This window comes from Calliopsis andreniformis, unplaced genomic scaffold, assembly GCF_051401765.1.
Source record: "Calliopsis andreniformis isolate RMS-2024a unplaced genomic scaffold, iyCalAndr_principal scaffold0133, whole genome shotgun sequence".
Lineage (NCBI taxonomy): Eukaryota > Metazoa > Arthropoda > Insecta > Hymenoptera > Andrenidae > Calliopsis > Calliopsis andreniformis.
Window position 1 is genome coordinate 387,128 of NW_027480542.1, and position 17,154 is coordinate 404,281.

At 37.4% G+C, this 17,154-nt stretch overlaps 2 protein-coding genes and 1 pseudogene across 3 annotated transcripts in view; 1 reads left to right on the top strand and 2 right to left on the bottom strand.

Moving 5' to 3' along the window:
• The window catches only part of Cow (Proteoglycan Cow), a 362,273-nt gene that overhangs the window by 10,441 nt on the left and 334,678 nt on the right, over window positions 1–17,154 (top strand). The gene's annotated exons all lie outside the window — the stretch shown is intronic.
• On the bottom strand, window positions 3,620–4,560 carry LOC143187654 (uncharacterized). The gene is made up of 3 exons (XM_076391896.1): window positions 4,417–4,560; window positions 4,196–4,291; window positions 3,620–4,020 (listed from the first exon to the last, which is right to left on the bottom strand). Exons 1-3 carry the CDS (start codon window positions 4,558–4,560, stop codon window positions 3,769–3,771), a joined length of 492 nt encoding a protein of 163 aa, XP_076248011.1. The 3' UTR covers window positions 3,620–3,768.
• Window positions 10,354–11,148, bottom strand: LOC143187655 (uncharacterized; annotated as a pseudogene).

Below are 17,154 nucleotides of genomic sequence, written 5' to 3' on the forward strand. Positions count from 1 at the left end.
AAGTAAGGGTAAGCGGACGAAACTGATGTAAGATCAGAGAGCCGCAGGAGATGTTAGTGAGCCTCGTAACTTTTTAAATTATTAATTGATACAACTTGAGCGGTTAAGCTGTATCGTGGTGGATCTGTCAACTTCGAATGGGATCGCTTAAGGTAGTTATAGGTTTGTAAGCAATCTACACAAAATTACAATGAATACTTGAATATATTCTAAATCAGTCTTTACATACAAGTGTACAGTGTAGTGTTGTCGCGTAAAGTGTATGATTTTAATGCACGGTGTTAACGCACTGGCGATGCAGGGACTTACAGAGTGGTCGTAGGAATTGCCAGATAGAATTTATGCCGACTCGCGGATTCTATGAGATTAACTGTAGACTCGAAAGGGAACTTTAGCCCGATCTAACTGGATAGCAACCAACTCTGACGAACTTGACTATCAACGTGACGGTACTGTTCTGAACCCGTTAGGGCTAAAATCTCTGAGTTTATATAGGCCGAAAAATGAGTGGGGATTCGTTAGAAATTTCCATATAAGGAAACGGTTGGTACAGCGTCGTGGTTGCTACCCAGCTGCTCGGAGCCGCGCTTCCATTAAGATAACGAAAAAACGAAAGTGCTAGGACGTTTTCTCTTAACAGGCAGAGACTTGAACATTTGGGAGAGTAGTCGGAAAATATTCTCCGTACGGAACAACATATAACCGTTGTTGCTTGACCCCATTTTCCAAGATATTTGCAAAAGACTTCTGGTACGATACAATTGAATTCTGCATATATTTATGTGTCTGTGACAAGTGGTATGTGTTTCTATTGCGTATTTCACGGATCCTTCATATCCTTCGCATCCGCGAAATACAGAATTAAATTATAAAACAACCACCAGATGATCGAAGTTATAAAGGTAGATATCTACAGAGATGTACTAAATTTGAGACTAATATCATTCTAACTTCAGTCATTGTTATTTTGGTCATTTCAGGGTTGTTTCATAATTTAATTCAGTATTCGATAATATAATTCCATGTATTCGAAGGAATCCGTAGAATACGCAATAGAAACGTGTACAACGTGACACGGCCGCATATGTATAGACAGAGTTCTAAGGCTAATAATAATAATAAGATATATAATATAATATAATAAGAATATAAGGGTATAAGGCTATCACCTTTTACGCGAGAAGTTCTTGGCCGGCGGTTTGATGATTGGCAAAATATTAAATCTTAGGTTTTGCTTATTATATGATATTGTTATGACGGCGAATCGCTGACGTCCGACTCTCTGTCGCCCGAGTCTCGCGCACTTCACTGAACGGCATTATTCAGTTTGTATAGCACTTTATTTACAACTATGTACAATGGTTTGTTCAAACGTTTCGTGTATATGGATCACAATCGCTTTACGATTATGACTGACAGCTGTCAAGCTGTAATAAGTAACAAGAGTAATAAATTCAGTCTTACACATATTTCGGCTTTTACCGTTTCGATTGAAAGACACTTTCTCTCATCCGACCATAAACTACTCATTATGCTGAATATTCTTTTTACATATGCGTTACTGCATGGCATTACAGGCGATACTTGAATGACTCTTTTTAAATTCAGAGTTTCAGTTGTTTTAAAAAATTGTTCCTATTTCTATAAGCAGCGATGTTACTTGTTTAAAAAGTGCATCGACGTTTGCCTAATTTAATTATTACATATTAATTTCGTAACTATTAATATATTGCGAGTAATAATGTATTTTAGTAATTCATGGTAGTATGGAGCCTAGATTCCTAACTCTATTGTGGTATTTGTAATATGATCTAGTGTAGATTGTTTATCAAATTGTGAAACTTCCAACTTTTTAAATATCGAGCCATTACAATTGAACTACTTTTCTAAGTACTCAATTGCCCATGTATAAACTTCAGTACCTTCTGTTCGAAATAGGGTTTGAAGAGAAGCTGAAGGAAGCGGGAGAGCTTGTTTAACAGTAAACCCGAAGAATTACTTTCTTCTTCTACTTAAAAGTTGGCCTTTTTAAAGTTAACATTACTTCATAGATATCACGTGCTTTTATTTTCTTTTTTTCTAAAGCTTTGACATCAGTATCAAAAAGTGTGAAGAAATGATGAATAAAGTAGAGATAACATTCAGCAGAAGTCGGTGTTTTACTTAATCTATTAATTTGATCATTTATAAATGTTCAAATATTTTTGTCATAATGTTTTTCACCTAAATTATAAACGTATAGTTAAAAAGATATATTTATGTTGATACTGTAACGATTTTGAGGAGTCGCCGACGACTCCTTGCGCGCACCACGAGCTCGCGACCGCAGCGCCGACATGTTAAACACTTTACACGATATATTACAACTTTATTTACAGACTTGTAACGTTTTACTCGTATATCTCGTTTCACATCTAGTCATCGTGACAGCTGTCATATGATTCTCTGATCGGTTCTGAAGACGCCTGCTTCGACTGTCTTCTTGGTTTTTGTTGCGAGTTGCGAGCATAGCAGGCAATGGCCATGTACCCGGCGCTTGCAACACTGCTCCCTTCATTCAAAGAACGGGCGTCTACAGTGATTCGGATGGAGAAATTTAGTAACATTTTTGCATAACTTTTAAACCATAAGAGATATTGCCATGAAATAAACTGGATAATGTAGCAACGTTATGCTACTGGTGGTAAGGCAGAAAAAAATAAAAAGTTTTTAAATGAAAACATTAATAATGGTCTTTTCTTTTATTTAATTATCAGATTTTCTGCTTTCTTAACACTTTCACTGCTATGTTGGTCATATATGACCGGCCACAGTTTTTCCCGCGCCACGATGGTCATTGGTGACCGGAGCGCTTTAACTTTTTACAATTGTAACAATTGAATGAAAACTGACAGTGCATTTTGAATATAGCCGATATATACAACAAGATACTTTGAAATTAAAAGTGCCTTATTGAACAATTAAAATTTTTTATTAGAACAAGTTTTACATCTTACGATGCACTATGTTAAAACACTTTAAACGCAATCTGGACAGTAGGTGGTCACTTTTTTGGACCGATTTTTAGCAATTTTCGATCTGAATAGTTTGACATTTTTTTTGTAACACTCTCTGCATAATTTTTGTTCCAGATACGCTTGCCCTTCTTTTTTGTATGTTTCCTGTCGCAGTCTGCGTCGAATAGGTGGATTTGGTAGTGTTGGTGAATGGCACTGTGTAAGGTGCATTGCGAGTGCTATTCTAAATTCTGGTGCCTTGACTTTTGTTCTAGTTGCTAGTTTGAGACTGATGTGTTCAACAATAACTCTAAAGTTTATTTTATATACCATTTGAGGGTTCTTCTGTGTGGTGTGGAATATGCTATCATTTGATCTGAGAAAATCTACACCACATTTTCCTTTGTTGTAATCCATAACCTCTACCGGTTTATTATAAACATAATTTTTTTGCGGACCTCTACCATTTTAGCCAAATGTTTCGTCGAGATCATAAAAATGTGACGCTTGTCTTTCCGCTTGAGAACCATAATCACCTTCTTATTTTGCATAGTGATAAGTTCACCGCGTTTTAATTTTTGAAATTTAATGTCTACAGATATTCCCTTTCTATCTTTTCTTAGGGTTCGTACTAAATGGGTATTGCACTCGATTAATTTTTCGGCTAAATTTATGCTACTATACCAATTATCGGTGTAAATCGTGTGATCTCTATGTAGAATATTATTGCATAAATTCAGTACCACACTTGTGGGAGTTACGCATGGTTCGTTTAAGTTTTTTCCCGAATATATTTGAAATTGGTATGTATATCTTTGGTCGGAACACATTTGGAATTCTTTAATGCCTCCTCGGAAAGTTTTCGTTGGAAGCAGTGCATGTCTATTTCTGCACCATGTATTAATATTTTATATATAAACGATGGCATGTAATACCTATTATAATAATTTACAAAATATTCTGCTGTTTCTCGTGTGTATTGCTGGAACTTATTAGCATTTATTTCACATGGGAACGAAATAACCTATAATATGGTACAAAATCTTTAAATTAGTATTATATTAATATTATTAAATTCTGCTCTATATTGAAGGCGTACAACAATAATCATATTATGTTAAAAAATGCTTTTCTTTTATTTTGGATATGAAATATAATCATTATTTCAATGTGTATTTGATATAGGATATAAAAATTACCTTTAATATGACGCGGAGTTTTTTAATCAACGTCACGTCAATCCCACTAATTTCAGCGGATAATACTGCGCTTGCGAAAAACGTTGGGCTGTATTCCTATCATTCGATGAGCCCCATCCTTGTTTTATATAGTCAATATGGAGGTTCATTTTGTCTCTAAGTTCTTGTTGTATTTTTTCCTTCCTTTCATTTTTTATTTTCTTTAATTCCGCAGTGTTCGCAGTCCATTTTTTAAATAGCAAATTATATGCTATGTGCAATATACATTCTAAAGTTTTAATCCAGATATACAACAACGATGGTATACTAAAAGAATAATCAGAATCATTGCAAGTTTTAGAATTTATTGTGCTTAAATCATTCATTTCTATTGACTTAGCTTGAGAGAGATTCCATGGAAGACGAAGTGCTGGTAACAGCGTTATATGCTTTATTTTCTACCATGGTTAATATCATAACATATTCTATTTCACCGTTATTTCTATAACGCTAATAACATTTATTAACAGTGTAAAAAAAGCTATGTTATATTTATTTGTTAACAAACAAAAAAAGGCAAAATTCAAACTCAACAAAAACGAGGTAAAAAAAGTCTCCGTATATGTAACATTATTATTCATCATTTGTTAACTAGTGATCAGTTGGGCCGCTTTTTAATTTTATAATTTCTTGCATCCTCTTTAGGATTCTTTGGACTAATTTTTGCGTTGTACTTGACTGAATGTTTCTCATTCCAACAATATTTTAGATTTTAGGTCTTTCTCTTTTTTAATTGTGTATTTTTTCAAATTTCTTTTTATTTCTCCTCACAAATGTTCGATTGCATTAATATCGGGAGATTGTGGAGATGTATGCACCTGTGTCGGGACTTTGTATAATACCCATTCCTTTACTTTCTTAGCCATGTGCTTAGTATCATTATCCTGCTGGAAGATAAACGACTCTTCAAGATGTAATTTTCTGGTACTGTTTTTCAAATTTTTTTTCAAAATGTTCAAATATTTATGCTGATCCATTGTACCGTCAATAAAGACTAAATTTCGCATCCCTGCTACACTCATACACTCCCTCACCATCACGCTGCCGTCTCCGTGTTTAAACGTTAAGAGTCAATTTTTGGGCTTCATCTGTTCATTTGGTTTTATTCACACATTAACACTTTCATCCGAAGTAAAAATAGTAAATTTACGTTTAATACACTCCGCAAAAAAATTAAGGGATCACTCGTACAAACCCGAAAGTTAGGCCTTAGTTCAAGTGTGTATAACTTCTACAAAGATAGTCGTATTGACATGATCCGAACGGCATTTAAAAGCGTGAAATCTCTACTTTCACATGTTTATTTCAGATTTTGATTGTCTTGTTTTTTGGAAATGTTATTGTAAAGGTTTCTTTATTAAAATCGGTTCTTTGGATCGTAATTTCGGTCGGTCTCATCCGCGAACAACGGTCGCACGGTATCGGTTACGATGTTTTATCAGTTTTCACACCGCGTGTATTGCGCGTTGATCGTCTACTGGCGGTGTCTTTGGGTGTCGGCTTTCAGCGAGACGTTTACACTTTGGGTGTCGGGTTTCAGCGAAACGCTGACAATTCAGCCATCCTGACCTTTTAATCGTCCCAGGTTAAACTAATTAGTGCAATAGAACAAAACGAAAATGCAAACATAACAGAAATCGGTTCGCTTCTACACATGAAGTAAGGAGTAACTAAGTAACATTGGTTATTTTAAACATCAACTTCACCCGGTCAGCCTCGGACGAATATTTGACGCAGCCCAAGTTCTTTTGTAAGGCATCTGAGTCATTTGAAATCCTTCGACGTCTTTTATGACGTGGTGATCGTTACGCGACACTTTCGCGATCTCGTACGGGCCCTTAAATTCTGGAACTAATTTACAGTTTACACTGCTCGTATCAAAGTTTTTAATCATTACCTTATCCTCTAATTTATAAGTTGTCGCCGGTTCTCTTTTCTTATCGAAACTACGTTTATTTGCCTCGGAATGTTTTTTAATTCGTTCGGCCGCTCTGTTACGCTTATCAATTATGCTTCGGGCGTTCCCGGTGTTTTCCGCCGCTTCGAATGCGTTTCGCATGCTGTCAATGATTGACCACGCTGCTGTACTCCATACAAGAGCATACTTGGCGTTTCCCCTGTCGCCTTATTTATTGTGTTGTTGCACACATACTCGACATCTTCCACTGTCTCATACCAATTACAATTTCGCTTGTCAGTAAGCTTGGCAACTGCCTCGATCCGATACGATTTGCAACGGTCTACTCTACTATATGCTGTAAAATACTGTCTTAGACTTTTAATAATTCCGCTGTATTCGTGGTGCTCGTCGCATACAGCTTAACAAATTTGGTGAATCCACCTACCACTAGTAGTATGTATTTTTTCCGCATGTGGGCCTTGGTCATTGGTCCCAAGTGATCGATGTGTAGCGTGATAAAGGGCTTGTCGTGCTTAGGTATTTCGTTTAGCATACCCTCCTGTTTGCCATAATTTCGGTTAAACGCGATGCATTTCAGACAACTTTTAACATGCTCCTTTATCTTTTGCTTCATATCCGGGAACCAATAACTGAAACGAATATTCAGCATGATTTTTTCACTCCCGACATGGCCCATCTCGTCGTGGTATTTATGAATTACGTTACGCTCTAATGTGCTGGGTACATAAAATAAAACGCGATCTTTGGCCTTTCGATATGCTAAACCGTTTATCATTTCAAAGAATTTATCTTCTAACTGTTCTAACTTTTCCCTGATTTTCACTGCGTTTGCATCGGTACTTTGACATAAAGCCAGATTCCGGTCAAACGAATTACCTTGCACAACTATCTGTCGGCTCAGTGCGTCCACGTGCTTCATTCTTGAGCCTGACCTATGGACAAGTGTGTAATCGAAATTTTGCATTTCTAATATCCAACGAGCGATACACGGATTCGTGTCTTTCTTATTTAACGTTAGACTAAAAATCTGGCAATCTGTAATTATTCTAAACTTAATACCCAATAGATACGTTCGGAAACGTCGCAATGCGTAAATAATTGCAAGGGTCTCTAATTCGAAGCTGTGGTGTTTGGCCTTGACTTCTGTTGTGCGTTTTGAAAAATAAAATACTGGGCGTCATTTTTGATCCGACTTCCGCTGCATTAAGATTGCTCCGAAGCCAATTGAGCTCGCATCACAATGGAGCTCCGTTTCATCACGTGGATTCTATATAGTTAATATTGGGGCACGCGTGAGCAAATCTTTTAATTTCTCAAACGCGTGTTTCTTCTGACCCGAATCTGAACTCCGTGTCCTTTTTCGTCAATTTGTAAAGCAGCTTTGCTATTATCGCGAAATTCTCAATAAACTTGCGGAAGTATGAACATAAGCCGATAAAACTTTGTACATCTTTGACAGTTCGTGGCATTGGAAATTTTTGAACATCATTAATTCCCTGTTCCGCGGGCCGGATACCTTCGCTTGTAACAACGTACCCTAAATATTGTAATTCCGTTTGCAAGAATTTACATTTATCTAGTCTTAACTCTAATTTATTCTAATTTATTCTAATCTCTTTCTTTTATTTACTTTGCTGATGAGTGGTTTTCTCCTCGCAACTCTGCTGTTGTACCCTGCCCGATGCAGCACTCTTCGTACTGTTTTTGCATGAACTTCTTTCTGCATATATTCCCGAAGGTGTGATGCAATTTCTCATGCACTACTATCTGTTTTTTTTAATAATTCGGACAATTTTACGCTCTCCTCTAGTAGTTAGTTTCCGGGGTCTACCAGTTCTTTCTTCATTCCGTAACGTTCCTTCTTTTTTATACTTATTTATTATACTCTGTACAGTTGATCGACTTCTTTCTACTATTTCTGATATACTTCTATATGATTTACCTTCTTCGTATAACCGTACAATAATTTTTCTTTCTTCGAACGTTGTTTCATTGCGTTTATCTCCCCATATTGTAAATATTTAGTGTTGACATGTACTCGCCACGACTAGACTAACTAAACTAACATGCCATCTACTAATGTAATGTTTACATTGTTCGAAATGTCCTGATTCCATCGTAACTGTTGTGTTTATGAACATAAATGATACTGTACGAATACTTTTATCCCGGCAATTTCTTACAGTCATGTGAATTTCTATTCATTTCAAGTTACTGAATAATGTTATTGCCTTTGTCTTTTGCTCATTTGTTGAAATGATAGTAAACCAGTGAAATGGTTTATCATCCGTTAGTGTAAGTCGCATAACATTTTCGACATGCTGACGCGTCTGTGTACGAACGCTATGCGGCAACTTTTCCTTTAAAACTAATTGCGAAGTTGAATTTGGATTTTCTATATCCGCGTCTATGTTCATAATTTGCATCACTTCCTAATCTAACTTTAGCGAGATTTTAGCCGTCTTCATGATATCCCTACCCAAAACCAGCGAATTTTGTATAGTATTGTTTTCCACAACGCGCAGCGACATTCTGTATTTTGCCCCATGCAAAGTAATGTTCGCGCTCACTAATCCGAGTACCCTCATCATGCTACCATTGATGCCCGAAAATCCTAATGATTCATCGATTGCTTCGACAAACTTCGTCAGTATACAAGTTTTTTTTATAAAACTGATTGGGCTGCCCGAATCGATTAAAGCATCTAATCTAACGCATATCGACTTATGCTCAGCGCCCATGGACAGTGTATCAGTTGGGAAAAATTCGTCGCTCTCGTCCTGCAGGGCGGTGACGTAGCTTACGCTGGACGACGTCTTGCAACCGTCGACCTTGTGTCCCGGTTGGCCGCACTGTAACAAGACCCCTGTCCCAACAAAGCAACGCACTTGCGCCAGGGACCTGATGTTCTCATTCGGAATGCCTTCGATGATGTAATCGACGATCTCCATCGATGCGATTGGCACTCGATTTCCTAACACCATCTTGTCATGCACGCAGTCAGAAAACGGCTCGTCTATTTTCCAACTTCTTTTTTCAAATTCACGCCGCAACGATAATGTGCTGAGCCTCTGTCTGAACATATTTCTCACAAGGGAACACCTTGAACCCGCAATAACCAATTTCAATGAAACTTTGTGGGCTTATAGTGTGATCTAATACAAGAATAACGGTACCCTTCATTCGTGCCCAATCGACCATTAAGGGTATAAGAACTACCCCCAAAGTTAGAGGGGCGCTTTCATTTTCTCGAGTATAATTCTTAAAATACAAGAGATAGAGAAAAATGTTTTAAATAAGATTTGAATGGTTCGACAAGCTCTACAGACCTTTGTCAATAAAGTTAAAAAAAAAGTTTTGTTTATACAAAAAAAATTTTTTTTTCTTATTGTTGATAATTTTTATATTTTCATAATAACTAAAAATATTACATGTTTTATTCCAAATTCAACAGTATATATTAATCTTGCAATCCAATATCGACTTATGCAATTATACGACCGAAAGTACCAAATCATAGTTCTCGGTAACAAGAAATTGAATAACATAAGAATATCAAAATATGAAATATTATACATATATCAATAATTATATTTTTAATTTATTGTACATGTTTGTTTAATATTGAAACGTGTTTTTAAGGAGACGTACGCGTATAATATTCCAACTTTTGTGCTAATATAAGATACGTCACCCATAACTACTTATTTAGACTAAACATAAAGTTAGAAAATTCAATGTATTTATAATTATTAGCTTGCAAATGTCGACAAATTAATTCTTCACCTAATTAATAATTAGTTCCCATATATTTTAGATTATGAAAAACTAGTTCCCAATTACGCTATTATTCTATAACGTATAAATAATTAAATTATACTTATTTCCAATCTTTTAAAGCTTTTTCTTGACAATGAAATATAAAATTTTATAATAATAAAAAGGTTTGGGGTTTAAGACTTTATTAGGCTTGAAACAATATTACGTAGGAAAGGTTTTTAAAATGATCAGAAACTAGTTCCCTAATTATATACAACTGGAATTTGAACGGGATGATACATGTAGCAGGAAACAATTTGTATTTATATGAATTTTTAATTTATATTTTCATACATATATTTCATTGTACATAATTTCCACAAACACGATATTTGTAAAAAAAGTGATTTATACGTAAAAACTTTTTACACCACGCACACTATATTATGGCAAGCTGATCACAGACATCATAACGTGGCAAGCTGTCATTGTCAGGAAAATTGAAACAAAAGTTCACTGGATTCTCAAACCGCTGTACTGGTCTTTCTTCAAGGTATCCACTTTTGTACCATGAATATTTAAACAGTTTTTTAAATTTTGGCGAAGACAGTTGATGACGGGTGAGAGATTGTAATTTGATATTATTGCGTAAATGTAAATTTATGTTAAGATCGTATAATAGGATGCGGTCAGAAAAAGTTCTTACAAAATTTTTCCACCCTCGAAAACCGAAAACGTCTAATGGTTGCATCATTCCTGTTGTTCCTTTTGGTATGATTAACGGGATTACTTCCTTATCGGCTGGAATATTGTGTTAAAAAGTAGGACAGTGGCCGCTCCATGAATTAAGCAATAAGACACTTCGAGATCCGGTCTTTGGTACAAAGACTTGCGTAAACCAAGTATTAAAATAATGCGATGTCAATTTTCCACATTTTGTTGCAGTCAAAAATACATTGAATGGTTTCAATAAATTTTGTTCCACTCTAGGTCCAAATTCTCCATTAGTCTTCTTCAGTACCATAAACAGTGGTGACAGTAATTCACCGCTCGCAGAAACCGTAGGGAGAATCGTATAGCTGTGTGTGGTTGAGCTCACCGACTGCACGGAGGCTTCGATAGTTTTTCCATCACAATAAGTCAACATACGACCAGAATGGATTTCCAAGTTAAATCCACTCTCATCTGCATTGTACACATTATTTGGACTATATGTTTCAATATCTAGAGACATGGTAGCGTCTCGACGCCAAGCACATGAAGAACAACATATATACACACCTTGTATATACAGGGTGTCCCAAAACTATGGGACAAGCCGAGACATGCATATTCTTCATGCAAATAGAAATCGAAAAGTCCTGTACCGTTTTGCAATCTGGAGCTTCATCTTCGAGATATCGGTGATTGAAATTCAGGTATTGGACTTCCGGGGCGCGCTGTTCAAATCCTAGTCAGCCGAACGTGTGACCACACACACGCGAGTTCAAACGCGAGAAGCACGCGTCGGTGAACATACACACGCGTATACTGCTGATATTACAGATGTTAATGTATTTCCATGGTATGAACTGAACAGTTACTTAACTTTTTCACTAATTGTAAGTCATAATTCACCTAATGCAAGCATCATATCGTAGTACTCTTCGTTGGAGAACATTGTTTAACGTTCGAGTTTTTAATTCGACGTAAGTTCAAAACACTGATCTTAGTACACTACAACTTAGAAAATAACGCACTAAAACCTACACAATGACACACACTAAAATCCACACACTACTTTAAACTAAAGTCTAAACAATAATTAAGGGTAAAAACTAGATAATAACTAAGCTAATAGTTAGTTGGACACCAATAATGTCTGTCCTCAGAAATCTTTTTACGATGCTCTCGGTTTCGCTCAAAGAATGATTCTGACTGTTAGAATCCGCATGTTAACAGATCAAGTCAAGGGGATACCTCGAAAGAACATTATTGGTTCCTTCAACACTTAAGAAAGCTGGAAAATGAACGAAGATTGGTTGAGAAACTTGAAAAGAGCAGGCAGAGAAATGGTAAAAATACAGCATAGAAAGTATTAGCTGTTTGTGTGGAAAATTTACGACGGTGCCAAGTGTCTTGGTTCATAGAATCTAAGAAGGGTACGAGCGAGGTAAAGACCCACTTGTCTCACGACATGCAGTTATTTCTTCTCGAGGAGTGTCTGGAAAATATCAGCTTGCTTCATTTGGAAAAGCACCCCAAAAGGACACCTTTTAAGAGTTCAGACGTCTTCGTTCTGAACAATAAGCTATTTTTTTTTAATCTGTACGTTACTCCGGCGCGTCGGCGGCTAGTACACGTGGTGACCAGATTCTTATGTTACCCCTGTCCACTGCCGAGGGACAATAGGCGCGTGTACAGTCGGCAGCCAGATACAGCGATTTCGGTAAAACAGCAGGATATCGGTTCTTCACACTTCTACAGCCAGCCAGGACGTACTTGGAGTTTTTACAAAATGAGCTGCCTTTGTTCTTGGAACATTTATTATGACTTACAATTAGTGAAAAAGTTAAGTAACTGTTCAGTTCATACCATGGAAGTGCATTAACATCTGTAACATCAGCAGTATACGGGTGTGTATGTTCACCGACGCGTGCTTCTCGCGTTCGAACTCGCGTGTGTGTGGTCACACGTTCGGCTGACTGGGATTTGAACAGCGCGCCCCGGAAGTCCAATACCTGAATTTCAATCACCGATATCTCGAAGATGAAGCTCCAGATTGCAAAACGGTACAGGACTTTTCGATTTCTATTTGCATGAAAAATATGCATGTCTCGGCTTGTCCCATAGTTTTGGGACACCCTGTATATGTCGACTGTCGCTGCCGTATATATTTACTCGAGAATCGGCAATTCCAACCTTACCTGAAATTTATTTCATTAATATCTCATCACACAGGCAATATTTTCTAAATTTAAAAGCATTTTTCTTATGTAAACCGCATCTGAGCTTTCCAATAAGACCAAATTCAATAAAATCGGTTAACCTGTGACAGAGATATCCTAATATCATGTCATGGACCAGTCGAAAATTGTATGATTTTTCTTCTGATTCTTCTTATGATTCTTATTCTTTAGGCAAATTTTCGTCAACATAATACGTATACGCGTTACACGCACACATTCAGCCAAAAGGAAGTAACACATGTTTCGTTTGTCGCCTCTCGGGATCATTCGGCAGGACTCGGCGGCCGTCATTGGAAAGAGAATCTGCCTAGTGTCATGACAGTGAATGGACATTTTGGACGCACCGGCAAGGAGGTTATATGTAGTAGAAGGTTATAGAACGGAGAAACATCTTCATTCGCACAAGTTTTTGAAAATTTGTGCCATTCCTGTGCGAAATACGTTGTAACAAATTGCAGCCAGAATTCTTATTTAAAACATTATCATTTCATTGTTTTAACTGCTTTCAGTTTGTAATTAACTAGTTGATAAATTTATCTTCTGTAATGGAACAGAAATTTCAGATATTGATATAATAAATAGTCGAAGAAAAATTACGATAGAAATTTACGGTTATTACAACAAATATAATTATGCAAGCACTACTATCAGTATCAATTGCGTGATACACCTTGCATTGCCCAAGATGTTAAAAAAATCATTTGAATTTCAAGACATGCTAAAACAAAATTTCACAGGATGAATAAATCTGACAGATCCTTGCAATAATTGTGATAGTTCAAATACAAACATAATGAAGAAAGTCTAATGTTCTTTCAGACATTTTCTCTACTAAACGATCTGAATACGATTACGTAATAAAAAAATTAACATTAATTTTCCATGTTATAAACAATTTTGTGGACGGGTTTTTTTACAAATGTTCACCGATCCAGAGGTCTACTTTCACCCCTAGAAGCCGTAACCATTACGTTTTTTACACCCTGTACTTGCAGCTCAATTGGATTTCACATCTTTTTGTGACACAGTACCGATCTTTTCATATACTTGGCGTAACTTTTTTACTTTTTTGAAGTTTTTTTAATACATACTGTTGAATTTAAAATAAAACATGCAATATTTTTAGTTATTATGAAAATATATAAAAATTGTTAAAAATAACATTAAACATTTTTTTTTTTTTTTTTTTTTGTATAAACAGAACTTTTTTTCTTAACTATATTAACAAAGCTTTGTAGAGCTTGTCAAACCATTCAAATCTTATTTAACACATTTTTCTCTATCTCTTGTATTCTAAGAATTGTGCTCGAGAAAATAAAAGCGCCCTTCTGACTTTGGGGGTAGTTTTCAGACCCTTAAAGGTCGATTGGGCACGAATGAAGGGTACCATTATTTTTGTATTAGATCACACTATAAATCCACAAAGTTTCATTGAAATCAGTTATTTCGGGTTCGAGGTGTTTCCTTGTCAGTCCTTCATGCGTCAAATCCACGCAATTCGGCCTCGAATAGTACCACTTGATTGTTTTGTCCTTAAGCTTGTGGCACACCAATGCCTTAGCCGCTTGTTCGTCCAACCCGTTCGTGTCGATTAATTCTTTAGTTTGCTGAGCCCATATGCCAACGTCATGATTTCCACCATCAAAATCGCCGATCATTTCTTTGAAATCACTCCACTTAACATCCCGGTAACGTACCGACGATCTATTTTAAGACGATGACACTATGCTGACCAGTTGCAGTTCTCTCTGCAGCAGTCGAATTTCCCGCTGTGCATGCGCTGTCTCTCGACGCAATAATTCCACGTCTGAAAGGGCCCCATCCCTTTTCTCGACCGCGGACTGCATTACACGCTGCACCTCGTCGTCCGCCATACCATCGCTGCTACCTTTCGGTACTGTTAGCTGCAACGTCTCCTCCGCGAAGCCAGCATCCACTAGTCGCTTCAATAATTTGGTTTTCGTTCCCGTTGCTAGCAAATTCTTTAGCCTACACAACTTCTTCAGTTTGACCATCGTGAGAGCACTGGACATTTTCTACTTCCACTTAATCGACGAACATATTCGTAGATCTCGTTCACGAGATTATACGCGCAATCGCCTGACACTTTCTCCTGCGAACTTATTCGTGTGCACTTGCGATCACTTTCACGAGCTCTGTTCTTACTCTAGTCGATCCCACTTCTGATTTTTGTAAGGGTTTTTTATTAAAATCTTCTTTGGGTCGGTCTCTCGTTGTAGGCGAACTGAAACTGCTTCTGGTCCTCTCATCCGCGAACAACGGTCGCTCGGCATCCGATACGATGTTTTATCAGTGTTTTCACACCGCATGTATTGCGCGTTGATCGTCTGCAGGCGGTGTTTTTGGGTGTCGGCTTTCAGCGAAACGCTTACATTATAGCGATATAAATTACACATTAAACATTTTTTAAAATTTTGTTCAAGTTCCTAATGCTTCATGGAACGTAACAAATTTTTTAGATATGTTGCACTTATACCATTCGTAAGCGGCTACCTTCTGCTTTAAAACGAGGGCTTGGCGAATGTTGTACGATTTTTTTTCGCAAAGTTATTCAACTTTGATGCAAAAATGGTCCCATTAACTTTAAATGCTTGGAGAAAGTGATAGAATCATCGTAGAACATAGCTGAAAGAAGCAATAGAAAGCTTAATCTTTCCTCTTTAAGATACAGTTTTTACATTTACCATTGGATTGGTATTTCGATAATGTACGTCCTTTCGAAAATAGCCTTAAAAATGGCATAATTTCCATTTTTCCTTTAACTCACTGTATCTCAGTAACGGCTGATTGAAACATTATGGTCTTAACATCGTTTTAGAGTGAACGGTTTACCGATTCATTTGAGCGCAATGCGAACTCGCTACAAGAACTTTTCCGTCGTGGCCTTTATGTTTAATGTTTCGCACTAATTTTCACCACTAGCGAGCGGACCTATCTTAACTCCACTACCACCGCCGGCATTGGCATTACCCAAGACATACCAGGTGAAGGTTGCTTGGTCGGATTTATTTCTGTGTGTGTGCGCGCGCGTGTTGGGGGGGGGGGGGGGGGGGGGTAGATTTGTTTGCCACTAAGGATTTTAATATCGCGTATTACCACCTCGAGCTTGGATAACAGCCTGCAAACCCTGTTCCATATTAATATAGCGACGTATTACATACTGTGATAATCTACGTCAAAGTCGTTGCAATATTATCCCTAATTGTGTTAAGTTTGTGGGACGAGGACTGTACTGACGCAGTTGATGGCCAAGCATATCCTACACATGCTCGATTGGATTTAAATCCGGGCTTGCGGGTGGATGAGGCAACAAATTAATGCGATTATGTCTAAAAAATTGGTACGTGAATCGAGATGTGTTACAGCGGGTATTGTCTTGCATGAGACTAAACCGGTTTCCTTGTCTTCTACGCATGGGAAGAATGTAGGGTGCAAGTACCTCTAAAACATATCGCTGGAATGTTAATCCAGGAGGTGGAATAATTACCAGAGGTGTTCGGGTAAACCTAGATATACCGGCCCAAACCATTACTGAACCGCTTTGAAAAGCAGTAACGGGTACGCAACAATTTTGTTGATAGCGTTCTCCACGACGATGACAGACGTGTACACGCCAATCATTTCTATGCAAAGAAAATCTTGATTCATCTGTAAATAAAACATGTGACTAATGTTTCTGTCTCCACTGTATGTAGCGGCGAGCATAGGCTAAGCGCAACCTTCTATGGTGGGCGGTTAATATAGGAACACGTAGTAGTCGTCTAGAACGAAAACTTCTCCTCTTAATCAGTTTCTGGCAGTTTGCGCAGAAATGACACGCTGCAACCTACGATTACTTATAGTGCTAGCCACATCTCTAGCAAATGATTGTCGTTGTTGGAGGATTTGTTGCATAATGTACCTATCGTTTCTCGCAGTCGTCTCACGTCTGCGGCCTTGACCGCGTCGTCTACGAAATTCGCCTGGCTGATAAAATCTGGAATATGTTTTGCTAACGACAGATTGACTTACACCCATTTCACGGGCAACCTGTCGTTGATTAGAGCCATTTCGTAAATGCGTAATGACTTGCATTACTTCAATTTCGCTAAGTTGACGCCGTGGCATATTGAGAGCGTAAAACTCTGATATCCTTAATTTGGCAGCTAACAGTATTACAGAGTCAGGCTCCGTTCAGTCGCGCACGTGTAGAAGCCGTCAGTGTAACTCGGTTCGTTTTCGTCAATTACGGTGACAGTTGGGCATGCACAAGAAGAGAGCTCGCTTCCCTG

Excerpts from the sequence above, each read along its gene's own strand:
- LOC143187654 (XM_076391896.1), bottom strand. The coding sequence starts at position 4,560 with ATGAATGATTTAAGCACAATAAATTCTAAAACTTGCAATGATTCTGAT. Across the intron at positions 4,292-4,416 it reads TGCTATTTAAAAAATGGACT|GAATACAGCCCAACGTTTTT; the intron begins GCGAACACTGCG and ends ATCGAATGATAG. Across the intron at positions 4,021-4,195 it reads AACTCCGCGTCATATTAAAG|GTTATTTCGTTCCCATGTGA; the intron begins GTAATTTTTATA and ends ACCATATTATAG.